Genomic DNA, 15579 nt, shown 5'->3' with positions numbered 1-15579 from the left:
TTTCCCTCAACGCTACTGATAGTATCTGCATGCTTCACTGAAACATTACCTCATTATTTAAGCTGTTCCAACAAATATAACTGAATTATATTACATTAGACAGTTTGTACATTTACCCCAACAACCAGCTTGTTGGCAATGTCCTAATATTGACTAATTCTGAAACATCTTTGATTCAGTGAAATGCAATTTCACATGTATTACCTGATCAGTGAGTATTACTTAAGTTAAACTGTAAGCCATAATAATTACACAGTAGTTACAGTGCTCCTAGAAATTCAGACTAAAATCCAGACATTCAGATAAGTATGAAACAGGGTGTGTCATGATATTTGTGAAAGAGACCATACAAAAGGAAAGAGAAATATTGATTCTACCAGATTTTTTTTTTCTTTCACTATTATCTTTGGGCTTGATTTGATTGTTGACCATGCAAATTTATGCATTACATTTTAGGGTGCTATTGATATCTCAAACTTCAAAATTGAATTTTTTATCATTGAGTAAAGAAAACATTTTTAACAGAAATTAGAAAATAGGTTTGCATAGTTTAGACTCCATTACATGAGCACTGAGCGAAAAAGATAATGCATTTCTTTAGTAATTATAATAAAATAACACTTTGTCTGCACTCTAGATTTATATAATATTAATAATCACTTCTATGAAGTCGTGTTATAGTAGTCTAAACAGGATAACTGTTAAAGAAGGAATAAGATTAGAGTGGAGCAGTTGATGTTCATATGACTAAGCCACAACTGCAGAACCGATGTAAAGACTAGGAAAAACTGAACACTGAAAGTCACAAGAGAGTATTATAGACAGGTTACTTTAACAGGAAAGAGAAGCTGAGATCAACCTCACAAACGGATAAATAGCTGAAATATACAAATAAAGTAGTGTTTTTTTTCTTCATACCTTCTGCTGCCTGAGGCTAATTTAGGTAATTTCTGCGTCATTAGCTAAGTTTCCATCCAGTTTTTTGCGACGTTTTGCTATCGACAAACAGAATATACGTAAAAAAAAATGTGCGAAATTTGCTGTCTCCAGCCTGTTTCCATCCAACTGGCTTTTTATCGATAAAATGGTGTGCGTGATGACGTCATCCCCCCCAAAACGAACTGTCGCATAAATTTTGTTGTATCGCGAAAAAAATCTGCCCTTGAGCCGTTTCCATACATAATTTTGTGCATGTCGCAAATTATCTACCTTTTGTTTTCCACGTTACACCCCCTCCACTAAACAAAGAAACAAAGAAATGGAGAGATTATTCAGACAGTTTTTTGGAATTTGCCAGCTTACTGTTATTTCAGTTTCACAAATAATTGGAATTTTACATAATATCTGAAGATGACAGCAGAATGAAGCAGTTGCTTGTCTGATAGCCCTAGAGCTCGAAGAAAGTACCCCAGTGCGACGAAACCCACGGGTATGGGAGAGACGACGGAATAAGACCTTCAGGGAGGAGGTGGTGGAGAGACACTTCACAGAAAATCTCTGGCTGCAACATTTTAGAATGACACGGCCGACGTTTGAGATGTTGTGTGGATTCATCAGTCCTGATGTAGCGCCCATCACAGGTTGCCACCGACCATCGGTTCCAACCCAAAAGCGGATTGCCATCGCCCTTTACAAGCTGGCAACCTGCGCTGAGTATAGAGTAGTTGGAGAAACTTTCGGGGTTAGTAAAACTACCGTCCATCGATGTGTATATGCTGTGTGCACCGCTATTAAAGAAAAATGAATGCGCCGTTATATCAGACTTCTGACTGTAGCGGAGACCAATGAAATTGCATACCGCAATTCCTTGGTACATCTTGTGCCACAGATTTACGGTGCGCTGGATGGCACGCATGTGCCTATTCTTCCCCCGATGGAAGGCTACCGCGATTACATTAATCGCAAAGGGTGGCCATCTATTGTTCTCCAGGCCCTTGTTGATGACAGGTGCATGATACGAGACATTTGCGTTGGCACTCCTGGGAGTGCCCATGATGCAGCTGTGTTTGCAGCATCGGATCTGTACAGGTGAGCCTACCTTTCAACATCCCTTCTCAGTGCGATAACAACTGAATTAATACTGTAACCTGCTTCCCTTAAGGTTTTTAATTAAAGCTGAAATTTGAATTAATACAAAATAACGACGTTTAATCAAAAAAAAACTCTCTTCATCAGACCATGCGAACCACTCCGCCATTCTCGTTTTGATTGCACGTGATGAAAATGTGACACATTTATTTGCGTTAAAGCCCTTTTTTCCGACAAAAAGTGTTTCCAATGTAGTTTTTGCGACATCTGAAGTATCGATATGGAATTTATGCGCTAAAGTTAAACGGAAAAATATTATGTCGACATGTACAACATTTTATCGATAATTAGCATTTCCATCAGCTATATCGGTAAAAAAATTTGAAGCACTAAATATTTTTTCGCAAAAACTCCTTGGATGGAAACCTGGCTATTGTGGCACAAGTCTGCAAGAAAACAATTCTTTTAACTGCGTGTTGTGCCAGGAAATGAAAACTTTAGTATAACTGCAGTGTGGAGCCTACAAGTATGATTCTAAAATATCAGGTTATCGGTAGGAATACAAAGAAACTTTTTTAGACTATAAATGCACTTTCTTTTTTGATTAGTTTTGATGAAGTAAAGAAACCTGTAGTAATTAAAGTGGCAGAATATTAATGTCGAACTTCATTGTTCTGTTTATTGTCTGCATTGTTGCTAACATTGGTTAAACTGCATTTACATGATTAAAATTTCTGTTGATGCACCTCGTATGAGCAGGGTGCTCTTTAGGTTTGTAGTTCTTGACTTTAAGTCATTGTGGAAAAATGCTAATCAGAATTTGTTTGCTTTTCAGCTTTTGATTTAATGTTGTTCACAAATATAAATATTTCAGAGTCTACTGGTGACATGGACATCATTATTACTTCAGATAAGGAAGTTAAGGTTGCTGCAGTTCGAGATGCTTTCCAAGAAGTGTTTGGTTTGGCTGTGGTAACTGGGGAGTCTGGTCAGTCAAACATTGCTCCTCAGCCTGTGGGTTATGCAGCAGGACTTAAAGTAAGTGATCTTCAGATTTGTTCCTATAATTGCTTTAATTTGTGAATTTAAATTTTAGCATAACTGTTTCTCTATTATAATAAAAAAATCCTGGGATGAGATGAGACGAGACTGTTTAGCCTGGAACGAGACGTGACTTTTTCAGAGAGATACTTTCACGTCTCATGAGACGAGACTTTGCACCAAGAGATTTAACCAAGGGGGCCGGAAATAAAAGACAGCGTAGATGAAAAAGTAGAACGTCATAAAGAATTCAAAAAGTTGTCACAATGCACATGCAGAGCAGGTTAGAGATAATGAAAGTACTAAAATTCGAAAGTCTCAAAAAAATGATAGTAAAAATCGCATTAGCACAAACAAACAAATTATTACTTGCTGAAATAACGGAACATCCAAAAGAGATAGAATATATTGTTTGGATTTAAACTTAAGTCAGAGACTTGTAGATCGTCTAATTCGTGCTGCCATCAGGGAAAAGTAGTGTTTTTTCCTAATAAAGAGGTGTATCAGCGAGAATTAAGATTTGTTGTTTGTTGTTTGGTGAAAGTGAAATCAAAGAGACGTGAAGTGGCTGGCGTGTAGCACAGGTCGGGGGGGTTGGAGGGGTTGGTGTTGGCGAGCAAAACAAGCAGGGGGCAAAGCCCCCTAGTTTAATAAAAGAAAGGAAATATGAAGATGAAAACTTTTTTTCTAACAGATTAATAACAATTTTCTTGTTGCTATTCCATAATAATAAAAGCACATCCAAATATTGACCTGAGCCTAATATGTGACACTGTGTGAATCACTTAAAACAGTACTTCTTTATATTGTCTAAGCCAATGCTTCCCAAACTTAGTCCTGGGGACCCACTGTGGCTGCAGGTTTTTGTTCCAACCAGATTCATAATCAGTGACAACACCTGACAATACTGATCTCATTTAATTAGCTGGTATTTTTTTCTCTTATTCTACATTCAGAAAAGCACAGCAGCATGATTTTTACATTTATAATTCATTTAGAAATACTTCTGCTTTTGCTGTAGATTTAAATGCTTAACTCTCTTTCATTGATTTCATTATATTTTGACCTTTCTCTGTGCAATTTTTCCCATTCGTTGTATCTTATTAATGTCAATTAAAAATGAGCAGAGCAGACACCTTGGCAAACAACACTGAATAATCAAAGGCTGCAACTACTTTAGCGTCAGACTCATTAATTAGTAAATAATGGATTAATTAAACAATTAGATCACCTGGAAAAGTCGAATAAAAATCAAGAAGAAAAAATTATCAAAAAGAAAGATAAAATACTGTACATTATTCACATATAACTGCTTGGTACACACACACACACACACACACACACACACACACACACACACACACACACACACACACACACATATACAGTGGAACCTCTAGATACGAGTTTAATTCGTTCCAGCACTGAGCTTGTATAGCGAATTTCTCGTATCTAGAACAAACTTCCCCATTGAAAATAATGGAAATCCAGTTAATCCGTTCCGCACCCCAAATATATTAACATAAAAATCAATTTTCCTAACAAATAACACTGATAAATTATATATACTGTAGTCTACCTTTAATAAATAACACTGGTAAATAATATAACTGATTATTAAAAGAATCAAAACAGGTGTCCAAAGTGCAGTAGAGCATTCAATAAATGTTTAAATAAATAATCCTTAAAACAGTTGTGAAGTGGAGGTTTAAAATACACAAGAATAACAATCCTTTAACACGAGGTTAAAACGTCAAAAGGATGCAGTCTTTAAAAAACAGACGACAATCCCCGGTGCTTCTTCTCTGTTAGCGTCTCACCTGCGGGCTCTGCAACAGGCGAGACACTCTTAATGCAGCTGACCTTCTCTACACCGTCCTGCTTCAGCTGTTTGGCTCGCCTGTTCAGCTCACTGTTCAGCTACACGCGAGCCTGCTCTCCTGCCTGCCTGCCTGCCCTCTCTCTCTCTCTCTCTCTCTCTTCTTTTACTTCTACTCCCCCTTAACCGGCTCGCGCTTCTCTATATATGCGGGGAGGACATGGCAGCTGCAGCCCATCAGCCACAGGAACAATCATGGATGTGGGCAGTTTCCCACCTGTGCACTTAAGTGAGAAACGCAGACACCGCAGATCGCGGCTCGCAACTGCTACCACGCCCCCTCGCTAAGCTGAGAGCTATACCCACAGCCTGGCTCGTGGCTCGTTACGCGAGCCAATGCTCGCATTTAGATCAGAAATTTTCGCTCATACTTTCCTCGTATTTTGAATTTCTCGTATACAGAGGTGATCGTATCTCGAGGTTCCACTGTATTTAACTAAACTTAGTTTTCTAATTTCTATATTGTTCCCAAAACACAGAAATTGGGAAATAACCGTACACTTAATTAGCCCATGAGTCCAATTAAAAACCGAAGCTGGTTGCAACAAAAACCTGCAGCCACAGTGGGTCCCCAGGACCGAGTTTGGGAAGCACTGGTAAGCAGAACCATTTTTTTAATTAAGAGAAAACATAAATAATCATTCAGATATAACCTTCTTACAGAAGACATCTGCACTTTACAAACAAGATATTAGCTTATCAAAGAAACAAGAAAATACTAGAATATTGTAACATAAGTGAGTGTTTTTGCAGTCTCATATACTACTAGATAAGGAGAAATATATTCAGGAATCTATTATAATACCTCTTACAACATGGCTTCTGGATATAGGAGATATACAGAGAAAAACAAATTTAAAAATAATATGAGGAAACTATAAATCTCTGTTTTAAATTCACAAATTATTTTTGTTTTTCTTTTCAGCCAAGTGCTGAAAAGTCTGGCTAAAGTACAAATTAAGTAATGCCTTCCATAATTTCACATCTTGATACTGAATTTGTCAAAGGTAAACAGTAACTGTTAAATTTATAATTTATATCAAAGACTTGCTTTTATTTTTTAATTTATTTTGTTGATTTTAATTAAAACAAATAACAATCCATACAATCAAGTCATACTTAACAAAACCAAAATTCAACCCCCACCTATTATTTTCATCAGAATTCTCTGAGGTTCTGTTAAAGGCAAATTTATGCATAATTTTTTTTTCTTGGTGGGGGAGAGATTTAAATGTGACTCTTAAAGGGTATTTAAGCAATATGTCATTGTAAGGAGTTTATTGAAGTATGTTATATTTCATTATATTACTTTAAATGGATATTGTGAAACCAATAAATACAGAATTTGTACATTTATTCACATTTATTCAGTGCAATTATTTGTAACCTCATATTACAGTAAAAACATTAACAGACATTTAACTAGTCCAAGTTGCTTTAAGAAACACAAATCTACATCCTGACCTGGTACTGCAGAATAAAATTTAAACATTATCCTCAATGTCATGTATAATTTAGCAATAAACCCTTCCCCAAATGTGAAAAACTCAGTTAATATTATCAGTGCCAACCTGATTTTCAGCTTAATAACATCTCTCCTTTCATCCATCCGTCTTTCAAACCCACTTATCCTGGGCAGGGTCATTGACAGCTGTAACCTCTTGGAGCAATCATCGGGTGCAATGCAGGAAGTACACTTAGACAAGGTTGTTAGTCCATCGCAGCGCCAGCACCCACAGATACTCACTCCCTATGGTCAATTTAGCAATGCCAGTTTACCTAATCTGCATGTCTCTTATTCTTAATTATCCTTTTGGTCTGTGTATTACTAATCTGCTCTCTGGAATATTTCCAGCCCCCCAAAAGACCCAACAAGCACCCCGCCGACCATCTTGTGTAATGTACCTTAATGTGCTCCTTATTAGACCAGAAGCCTTCCCTTTTTACATGTTTAACCCATTACTTTCTCTTTACACATTAATTTTGATTTCTCTTTATTGTATATTTTATATTAAAAAAGTATATATATTTGATATTTTTGACAGGGTGCACAAGAGAGAATAGATATTCTTAGACGGTCTGGTGTTCTTCATGAAAAGCAAGTGGCAATTTCTGTAGAAAATTTTATTGTGGAACTGTTTCCAGATAAGTAAGTGTTTTATTTTTATTAAATTCATGATTGTAATTCTTTAGTATTAGTATTTAGGATGTTCCAAAGACAATCTCTGCATTTACCCAGAAAAAAAAAAGGAAGAACAGATGTGGGTCCTTTTTCCACAAGGCATACATGCAGATTGTTAGTGTGCAGTGAAAAGCATTGTATATTATGGCCAAAATTGTGTACTTTTTGTTATAATGACAAAAACAACAGTACAACAGCTTTGAACATCCACATGCTGTATGCTAGCCCTGTTTTCTAGGTCACAAATATAAATGCATAGAAAGATAATGTAATAAGGTACTTTTTTCTCTAATACGCTATCTTTACTAACATGGGAATTTTATGTACTTAGTAGTTTTAACTAGCTTAAGAGATGACACTAGATGGTTTGAAGGTGAAAGCTGGGGAACCTTTCTCCTAGGTCATGACGTGAGCTTATCCCCCATTGTCCAGCAAGGAACCTCAATAATAAACCTAATAATAACACATTACACCTCCCCCACAAGTTTTTTCAGTCTTTCACAAATTTATGGTAACATTTCTCCAAAGTCATAATTTCCATTCACTCATATGCTTTGTTCTCATATTCATTTCTGCTTAGTGCTGCATTTACTTAAATCTTAGCAACTGTTCTTTGCCTTCATCTGTACTTTCTTTGTTTCTCATGTCATTGTGAAAAGATTCTCCTTGTCCATAAATAGAATGAAGTTTATTTTTTTGTTTGTTCTTTTCTCCTCCATCAAGTCAGTCAGTCAGTCATTTTCCAACCCGCTATATCCTAACACAGGGTCACGGGGGTCTGCTGGAGCCAATCCCAGCCAGCACAGGGCGCAAGGCAGGAACAAATCCCCGGGCAGGGCGCCAGCCCATCGCTGGGCACACAGACACACACACGCACGCACACTAAGCACAATTTAGGATCGCCAATGCACCTAACCTGCATGTCTTTGGACAGTGGAAGGAAACCCATGCAGACAGGGGGAGAACATGCAAACTCCACGCAGGGAGGACCCAGGAAGCAAACCCAGGTCTCCTTACTGCGAGACAGCAGCGCTACCACTGCGACACCGTGCCGCCCCCCCCTCCATCAAGTTGTTTTTATTTGACCATGTTTGATTTTTCTTTTTTTATGTTTGTTATAATTGAATATTTTTTTCTTCTAGATTGTTTCCTGTTATGTAATTTCTTTAACTGCTTTTATTTCTCCTATGTTTCTTATTTGTCCATTTTTTTTTCTCCCATCATATATACTGTAAGATCTTTTTTAGCTCTTATATTTTTGCCTCTTCTTGTGATACCAATATGAATCTGTCTCCTCATGCCATTTATATTCTCCTTCAGTCATTCAATTACAGTGTGGCCCTCATTTTCACATAATTTGGGTAGTGCTACAAAATCTGTCTATACTTTTGTTGTCATTTAGAGGCTTCAGGTCTATTATTTGATACTCATTCCTGTGCAGCTTCAGCGAGATTAGAATGGCCAGTTTGTATTCCATCATTTTCTATTAATTGGAGAGTTTGTAAAACCTTCACAAAATCTTTAATAAAATATCTTCAAATTGAACAATTTCCGAGAAAGTAATCACATACAACGTAGTTTTTTTTCTTAGTTATGATTAATAGCTACTATATATCTGTCAACAAAGAAACCTCTTACTTTTTTACTTCAAATACATGTAGATGCATAGATTCTAAATTCCAATCATGAAGCATACCTGTCTCTTAATAAAAATAAGTACATAAAGGGCTGAACAGTATGGTGCTAAAATTGCTTGACATTCAGTTCCTCCCTTTGTTATATAAGCTGAAAACTCTGAGGTTTCATATTTACATATAAGTTCTTTAAAATTTAATATAAGCTTTGTGAAATGTAATATGTATTTAAGTTTGATATCTGTATATGGAATTTTGTGTCAAGCCCAGCATGTTTGACACTGATAATATATGATTTGCATTAAAAGATGAATTTAAAATGAATGCCACACATCTCCTAAAAAAAATCAGTTATTCAGTCATCTATCGATTTAGTCTGATTCTTTAAATGAAATGTGTTGGGCACTGCTTTTATTTGCCCTTTTAATAGATGACATATTTCATTTTTTTATGGTAAAGTTGCATTATTGTATAGTGTTAAATATTTAAAACATGATATTATGACAGTACTTTTTAATTTGTTTTATTCAAGTTAAATTAGAAAATATATATACAGTACTTGACTCAAACAATATAAAAGAGTTAAGCATAGCTTTCTAAAGGTAATAAAAAAGAATAATTCTATTTAAAGTGTGGAAAATTATGCACCTCATAACACTCCTATATAAATCAGTAAATGGAATATAAGTGTATTTGTAGAATTCTATTAGTATACTGAGAGATTTTCTGCTGACACTTAAAATAGTTTTCTGTACCAATGATATATAGACATTGCAGAATTTTTTGTTTTGCCTTTATGTTAATTCTTTTATATGTAGAATGTGACTTTATTTGGGATATTTCAAAAACATACAATTACCAACATGCATGTATGAAACGGTGCAAAAGTAAAAATGGAAAACATTAATTTCAAGCATGCTGATATTCCTATTTCCCAGCTATCAATGTAAAATATGATTCTCCAAATGAATATACAGTACAGTGGACCCTTGACTTACGAACTCAATTCATTCATGAGGGCTGGTTGTAACTCAAGTTGGTTGTAAGTCAAGACCATTTTTCCCATAAGAAATAATGAAAATACCCATAATGCATTCCAAACCTCCCACAGCAACACTTACTTAACCTTTTCGTAATAAAAAAGGGTTGTATAATGTGCATAATTTACCAAAAACACCAATAATTTTTCTAATGTACTAACCAAAAAGTTATAAAAAGTGCCTAGCCTACCAGAAACGTCAACTTAAATGGTGAGTACAGTATGAAATTGATATCTTTGGCTTGCAGGAAGGGAGGAGGAGGAGGAGAATGAAATGGAAGGTGGTTATTGTTTGGAAGGAGAGCCCCCTTCCATAAGAACATCAGGACTCTGGCTCTCTGGTGTCCTTTCTCTCCTTGGGAAAGGCTGTAGCCCACTAGGACCTGCTTTTGGCTCACTAGGTCTCAACCTTTTCGGAAATAAAAACTGGTCTAAGGTTGGCTGTTTCTGTGTTTTCTTCAACACAGTTCCGTGGTATGACATGACATTGTCATTAGGCAAGTTAATACAACGATTAGCTTTTTTTCTCTGTCTGGGTGGGGCTTCTCTACAAATGTTTGTAGCTCTGTCCATCCTTTCGTTATCCACACTAATAGCTTTTCTACCTCGTCTAACACTGTTGATATTGACTTACTAATTTGAGTAACACCTTTAGCAACACTAGCTTCATTATACAAATCTTTTCTTTGTAAAATTGTCAAGATGGTGGATTTCAACATGCTGTACATATTGGTGAGATTGGTCACACCAACGCCTCTCTCATATTTCCGCACAATTTTCTTCTTCGTTTCGATTGTGATTGCTTTCGTTACCTTCGTTACCTTCTCTTCCTTCCTTAGCTTCTTTTCTAGCTTTTTTGGGGCCATTTTGATAGCAATTATCGAACTAAATTATATAAATCACTGCACTGACCGAAATGACGTCCACAAACACACGTATCTGGGCTCCGACTGACGCTTACAAATGCTCTCGGCTGTTTGTTTGCAATTGCCCAAGCAGATACATGTGACTGCATTCGGGTCGTAACTCAAGACGTTGGTTGTAATTCAAAACAAAAATTTTGGTCGTAAACCAAGTTGTTCGCATGTCAGGCCGGTCATATATCGAGGGTTGACTGTACATGAAAGCAGATGAAGACAGCTGGCATACTGTATTTAATTAGCATGTTCTGGTTTAATAATTTTTCATACAAAAATTGCTCTTCTAAGATATAGTGACCATATACCTAATACTGTACATATGCGGTCATAAATTTACATAACATTTTGAAAGTTTTTAGTCCAACAAAAAAAATGTTCATGAGAAGGGAAAAAAAATTGAACCATCAATGAACACTGGCTTGAATATTGGTGTTTTGAATTTAAGAATACAGAGTTTTTATTTTTCCTTTTTAAAATGTCTTAAATGTACCTTTCTTTTCAGGTGGTTTGATATAGGCTGTTTAATTCTTGAAGACCCAGCATATGGCATTCATATTGAAAACTTCACACAAGCTACCCCTGTGCCTTTAGAATTTGTACAACAAGTAAGAGTATTTTCATTTTTGAGTGCCAGTAATGTTGAGTGCTTGCCATTAACAGACATTTCATGAACAGAGCCTTGAATAGATGGTTTGTGAAGTAATACACTAGTAAAGTACAGTTGCCCCAAGTGACCTGTGATGCCTCAATTTGGCATAGTTGTCACGTTTCCTAATTATGCCAGTTTTGCTTGTAAAGTTTTTTTTTTTTTTTTTTTAAAACAAAAGTAAACTTTACATTTTCATTTTTCTCCCACACACTTGCACCTACCATCTTCGCAGGTTTTGATGCATTGCATTGGGAAATATTATGCACAAGTCACCAGTTCCTCTCTAGAAAAGCCACTCCCACAAAGAAAGAAAATAATAAACATTTAATTAATAATAGTTAAGGCTTTTTCACATTAAGTGATTTTTCTCAGCAATTTCCAGTTGTAGCCTTCATTTGCATAATCATCAGAAGTCTGAAGCAGTTGTCAGGGTTGCTCACATGAAGCCAATCATCTACTGTGACATACCCAATCACTGAGACCAACTAGCCTTAAACTTGTGTCGATAAAATCAAAAATGTTTGATTTTGTCTGTAGTCATAGGGGCGAGCTCTGTGTGGATGAGAGCTAAGAACCAAAGAGTGTTCATCTGGATGTGTACAGTATGTAGTCTATAGTGATGTGGAATACGGGACACACAGTTTGAACCTTTCAAACAGAAGAAAGGTTCATCTTTGCTCATCTTTCTGATGTCTTGTGTTTTACATACTGAAACAGAAGTGCAAGGAATAAAGCTGAGTCTGCAGCTGAACTCACCTTGCCTGTTAAAATGTTAACACTTTGTACAGTGCCATCTCTCTCTGGCAGCGTATTATTTGCTGTCACATAAAAGGGCAAGTATGACTGTGTTTGAAAGTCAGCACTCGGTAGATAAAGTGTACATGGCTGGCAATTTCCAGTCATTTGGTCTGGGGACGAGATCAGACATAACCCATGACTAAAAGGCTTGTAATGTTATATTGACTTTAAGCTTTGTGCTTTTAGTTATTGTACTATTGGAATACAAACGTCTTCCCTTCAGTTTTCTTGCAGAAAAGTATAGGATTTCACTCATTCATTGTTGCTGTTATCTTTAGATTAATCATTACCTGCTCCTAAAAACAATACACATAACATAATGCTGTCACCATTAGATTTTACAGTGGAGATGGTGTTGTCTGGATGATGTTAATTGTTAGATATGAGTCATAAAAGCTGCTTAGCATTTAAGCTAAAAGTTCAACTTTTGGCACTTTTTTCTCTCATGGATGTGATCAGATTTGTTGAATGTGTTGTAGTATTTAGTGGCTGCAATTTGATCCACATCTAGTTTTTCAGAAGAAGTGTGCTTGTTTATCAGCAAAGTTTAAAGGAAGTGTCACTTTTATATGTTGTGAAGACAGTTTTCATGGAAGAGGAATAAAAGGAAGGACTGAGAATTACTATTCTGCTTGGTTCAACATGTCATGTGTTTAGTATCAATGGATAGGTAAAACCTACAATATAAGAATTATCTGATATAGTAGAATGAAAACCATAAAACTAAATAACACGACCAAACCTAAGAACCCCTACTCTTACAGCATCATTCACAAACAATAATAACAGTAAAATACATTTGTTTTTTTTTAAATAGAACAGACAGATAATGGTTAAGATTTACATAAATTACTCAAAGATGGAAAATGTGAAAATGCAGGTTGTGCTATGCATAGCAATAGTTCTTGGACTTTTTTTTTTTTTTTGCTGTTGCCTATAGTAGTCTGATTTCTTTGTGCAACATTTGAGTATGGGGAAATGCATTGTGTTTCACTTAATGTTGATCAACAACATGCCTTTTTGCTATATACATAGCTGATTTTGAACTGGTGTGTTTGAGTACTGTATATTGTTTTTTTTTTTTTTTTTTGTACAGTAGCACTGATAAATATTTCTTGGTTATTTATTTTTTTTCTTTTTGTACTTCACAGGCACAAAGCCTCACGCCTCCAGACTACAACTTACGTTGGTCTGGACTTATGGTCACAGTTGGTGAAGTGCTAGAGAGAAACATACCTCATGTCAGCAGGACTGACTGGCATATCATGTTTACTGGTGTGTCCCGAAGACAAATGATACATAGTGCTGCCAAAGCTTTAGCAGGAATGTACAAATTACGCCTTCCTCCAAGAACAGTGTAAATAGTTTATGATAAACCTTTTTTGTAAATCACTTCAACTTTTCAGACATTTACTCTAAGCATCATTCAAACCTACAGCTCATATGCTTGCACAGGAAGATGTGTAAGTATTTAAAAAAGCAACAAAATATTTTACAAATATACTAATTTACTATATGTTTAACGTAACTTGCTTTCATTTGATTTTTTTTTTGTTTTTGGTAGGATTTAGACATTGACAATCACTTGCACGGTAAAATGTCTGTTCCATTCTTGATAATAGTTCAAGAGAAGCAGCATGCAGGCATGATTTTTGTATTGCCAAATAAAGGGAACTGAAATTCAGGAACCATTTTTTACAGTATAGAAATATTTTTATTTGATACCTACAAATTGTATATGTTGATTAGAAAGTACAAAAATATGTTAAATATCTAAAAAGAACACTATAGATCTTTCATGCTAAATGTTAAAAATTACCAATCTTTAGGTCATAAAGTAGAAAGTGCAAGTGTCTAACATGAAGTCTACATCCTTCATAAAGTTGACATGTAATTTAGTTTGTGTGTGTGTGTATATATGTGTATATGTATGTGTATATGTATGTATGTATGTATGTATGTATATATATATATATATATATATATATATATATATATCCATCCATCCATCCATTTTCCAACCCGCTGAATCCGAACACAGGGTCACGGGGGTCTGCTGGAGCCAATCCCAGCCAACACAGGGCACAAGGCAGGAAACAATCCTGAGCAGGGTGCCAACCCACCGCAGTATGTATATATATATATATATATATATATATATATATATATATAAAATTGTGTGTATATGTATATATAAAACATTGTGTGTGTGTGTGTGTGTGTGTGCAGACAATATTGAAAAATACAGACAAGATATTGATGCTTTTTTGGCATAGTTGTGATAAAATTTTTACTTTCCTGTTGCATCAGTTAAGCGTGATAAGGAACTTTTGGGTATATTTGGATCTTCAATCAACTGGAGAGGGAGAGGAATGAGATATTTTGAAAGAACTGGCGTTATACATGCTCAGTAGTTTTATTATATATTTATGTGATTATTTTTAAAATTAGAATATGTTAATAGCCCTTTTTGGATTTATTCTGAGTAGAATTTTAGTTTTAATGCTATCCTCTTAAATTCAGTAGGCTTTGAATGTAATTTGATCAAATGCAAATGCTTGCATTCACATTGCCCATCATTCTGTTTATTTTCTAAAATACATCCTGTTCAGCTTTGAGTGACTGTTGCAAATAATGCTTAATTTAAGAGAATGACCTCAAAGCTGACAGTTTTTTTTTTCTTCTATTAGAGAAAGTGAATAAATGAATGTTCATTTCTCATGACTGTTTTTTTTTTTTTTTGTAAATATTTTTTGTTTTTCTTATTTCCTGTAAGGATCTGTGCTTTTCAATTCAGATGTGATACGTCAAAGTTGTTGATTCATTTCCTTTGCACTGAGAAGAGTGTTATGCATTTTTCTGTAAACTTAAGAACAATCATATCTAACATTACTTATTTTAAGAACCTAAAACTTGATTAGTTAGCAGTATGACCAGAGTTATGCCAGTTCTGTAGTTATAGCTACAGGTAGAATTAATAAACATTTAACTAAAGAGTAGTAAAATTGCCTTTTGTAATGCACACTCTTTTACCATTCCTAACTGCTGACAAATAAAGAGATATCTGTTTGGAATTCTCAGTAATGTTACAGTGATTGGTTTGACTCAGGAAACAATGAAAACACTGTATGTGAATTTATGTCTCATAACATATGTATATACCAGTAAACCCCGATTCTCTAAAGAATCGCAAATCCAAGAATGGCAATTACCTTCTGTTCCCTCCAATCTTTGTAGGGATGTAAGATCATGGAGGGTGGGAGCGTCCTGGGAAAGTTTTCATTTAATGAAATAAATATATTTGTAGTAAAGCTGTTTCTTTTTGGAGCCATGACTTGTTTGGTTCTGGTGTTTCAGAAGTGCGTTGTAGGTGCCTTTGATCATTGTTTTTATCCATGCAGTCTCGTTT

The 15579-nt window shown here is 35.4% G+C and overlaps 2 protein-coding genes across 3 annotated transcripts in view; both read left to right on the top strand.

Moving 5' to 3' along the window:
* c7h5orf63 (chromosome 7 C5orf63 homolog) overlaps nucleotides 1–7946 on the top strand; it is a 389765-nt gene extending 381819 nt beyond the window's left edge. For both annotated transcript variants that reach the window (XM_028805231.2, XM_028805233.2), the window contains one exon: nucleotides 7858–7946. The gene's annotated coding sequence lies outside the window, so the exon portion shown is untranslated. The remainder of the gene's footprint in view (nucleotides 1–7857) is intronic.
* Nucleotides 1–15250, top strand: part of prrc1 (proline-rich coiled-coil 1) — a 54163-nt gene extending 38913 nt beyond the window's left edge. The window contains exons 6-9 of the mRNA XM_051929644.1: nucleotides 2903–3066; nucleotides 6994–7097; nucleotides 11226–11328; nucleotides 13322–15250. Of these exons, the coding sequence (XP_051785604.1) occupies nucleotides 2903–3066; nucleotides 6994–7097; nucleotides 11226–11328; nucleotides 13322–13531 (581 nt within the window). The 3' untranslated portion in view covers nucleotides 13532–15250. The remainder of the gene's footprint in view (nucleotides 1–2902; nucleotides 3067–6993; nucleotides 7098–11225; nucleotides 11329–13321) is intronic.
* The last annotated feature ends 329 nt before the right edge of the window (nucleotides 15251–15579 follow it).

This window comes from Erpetoichthys calabaricus, chromosome 7 (assembly GCF_900747795.2).
Source record: "Erpetoichthys calabaricus chromosome 7, fErpCal1.3, whole genome shotgun sequence".
Taxonomy (NCBI): Eukaryota; Metazoa; Chordata; class Cladistia; order Polypteriformes; family Polypteridae; genus Erpetoichthys; species Erpetoichthys calabaricus.
Note: the sequence above shows the minus strand (reverse complement) of the source record. Positions and strands in the feature narration are given on the sequence as shown.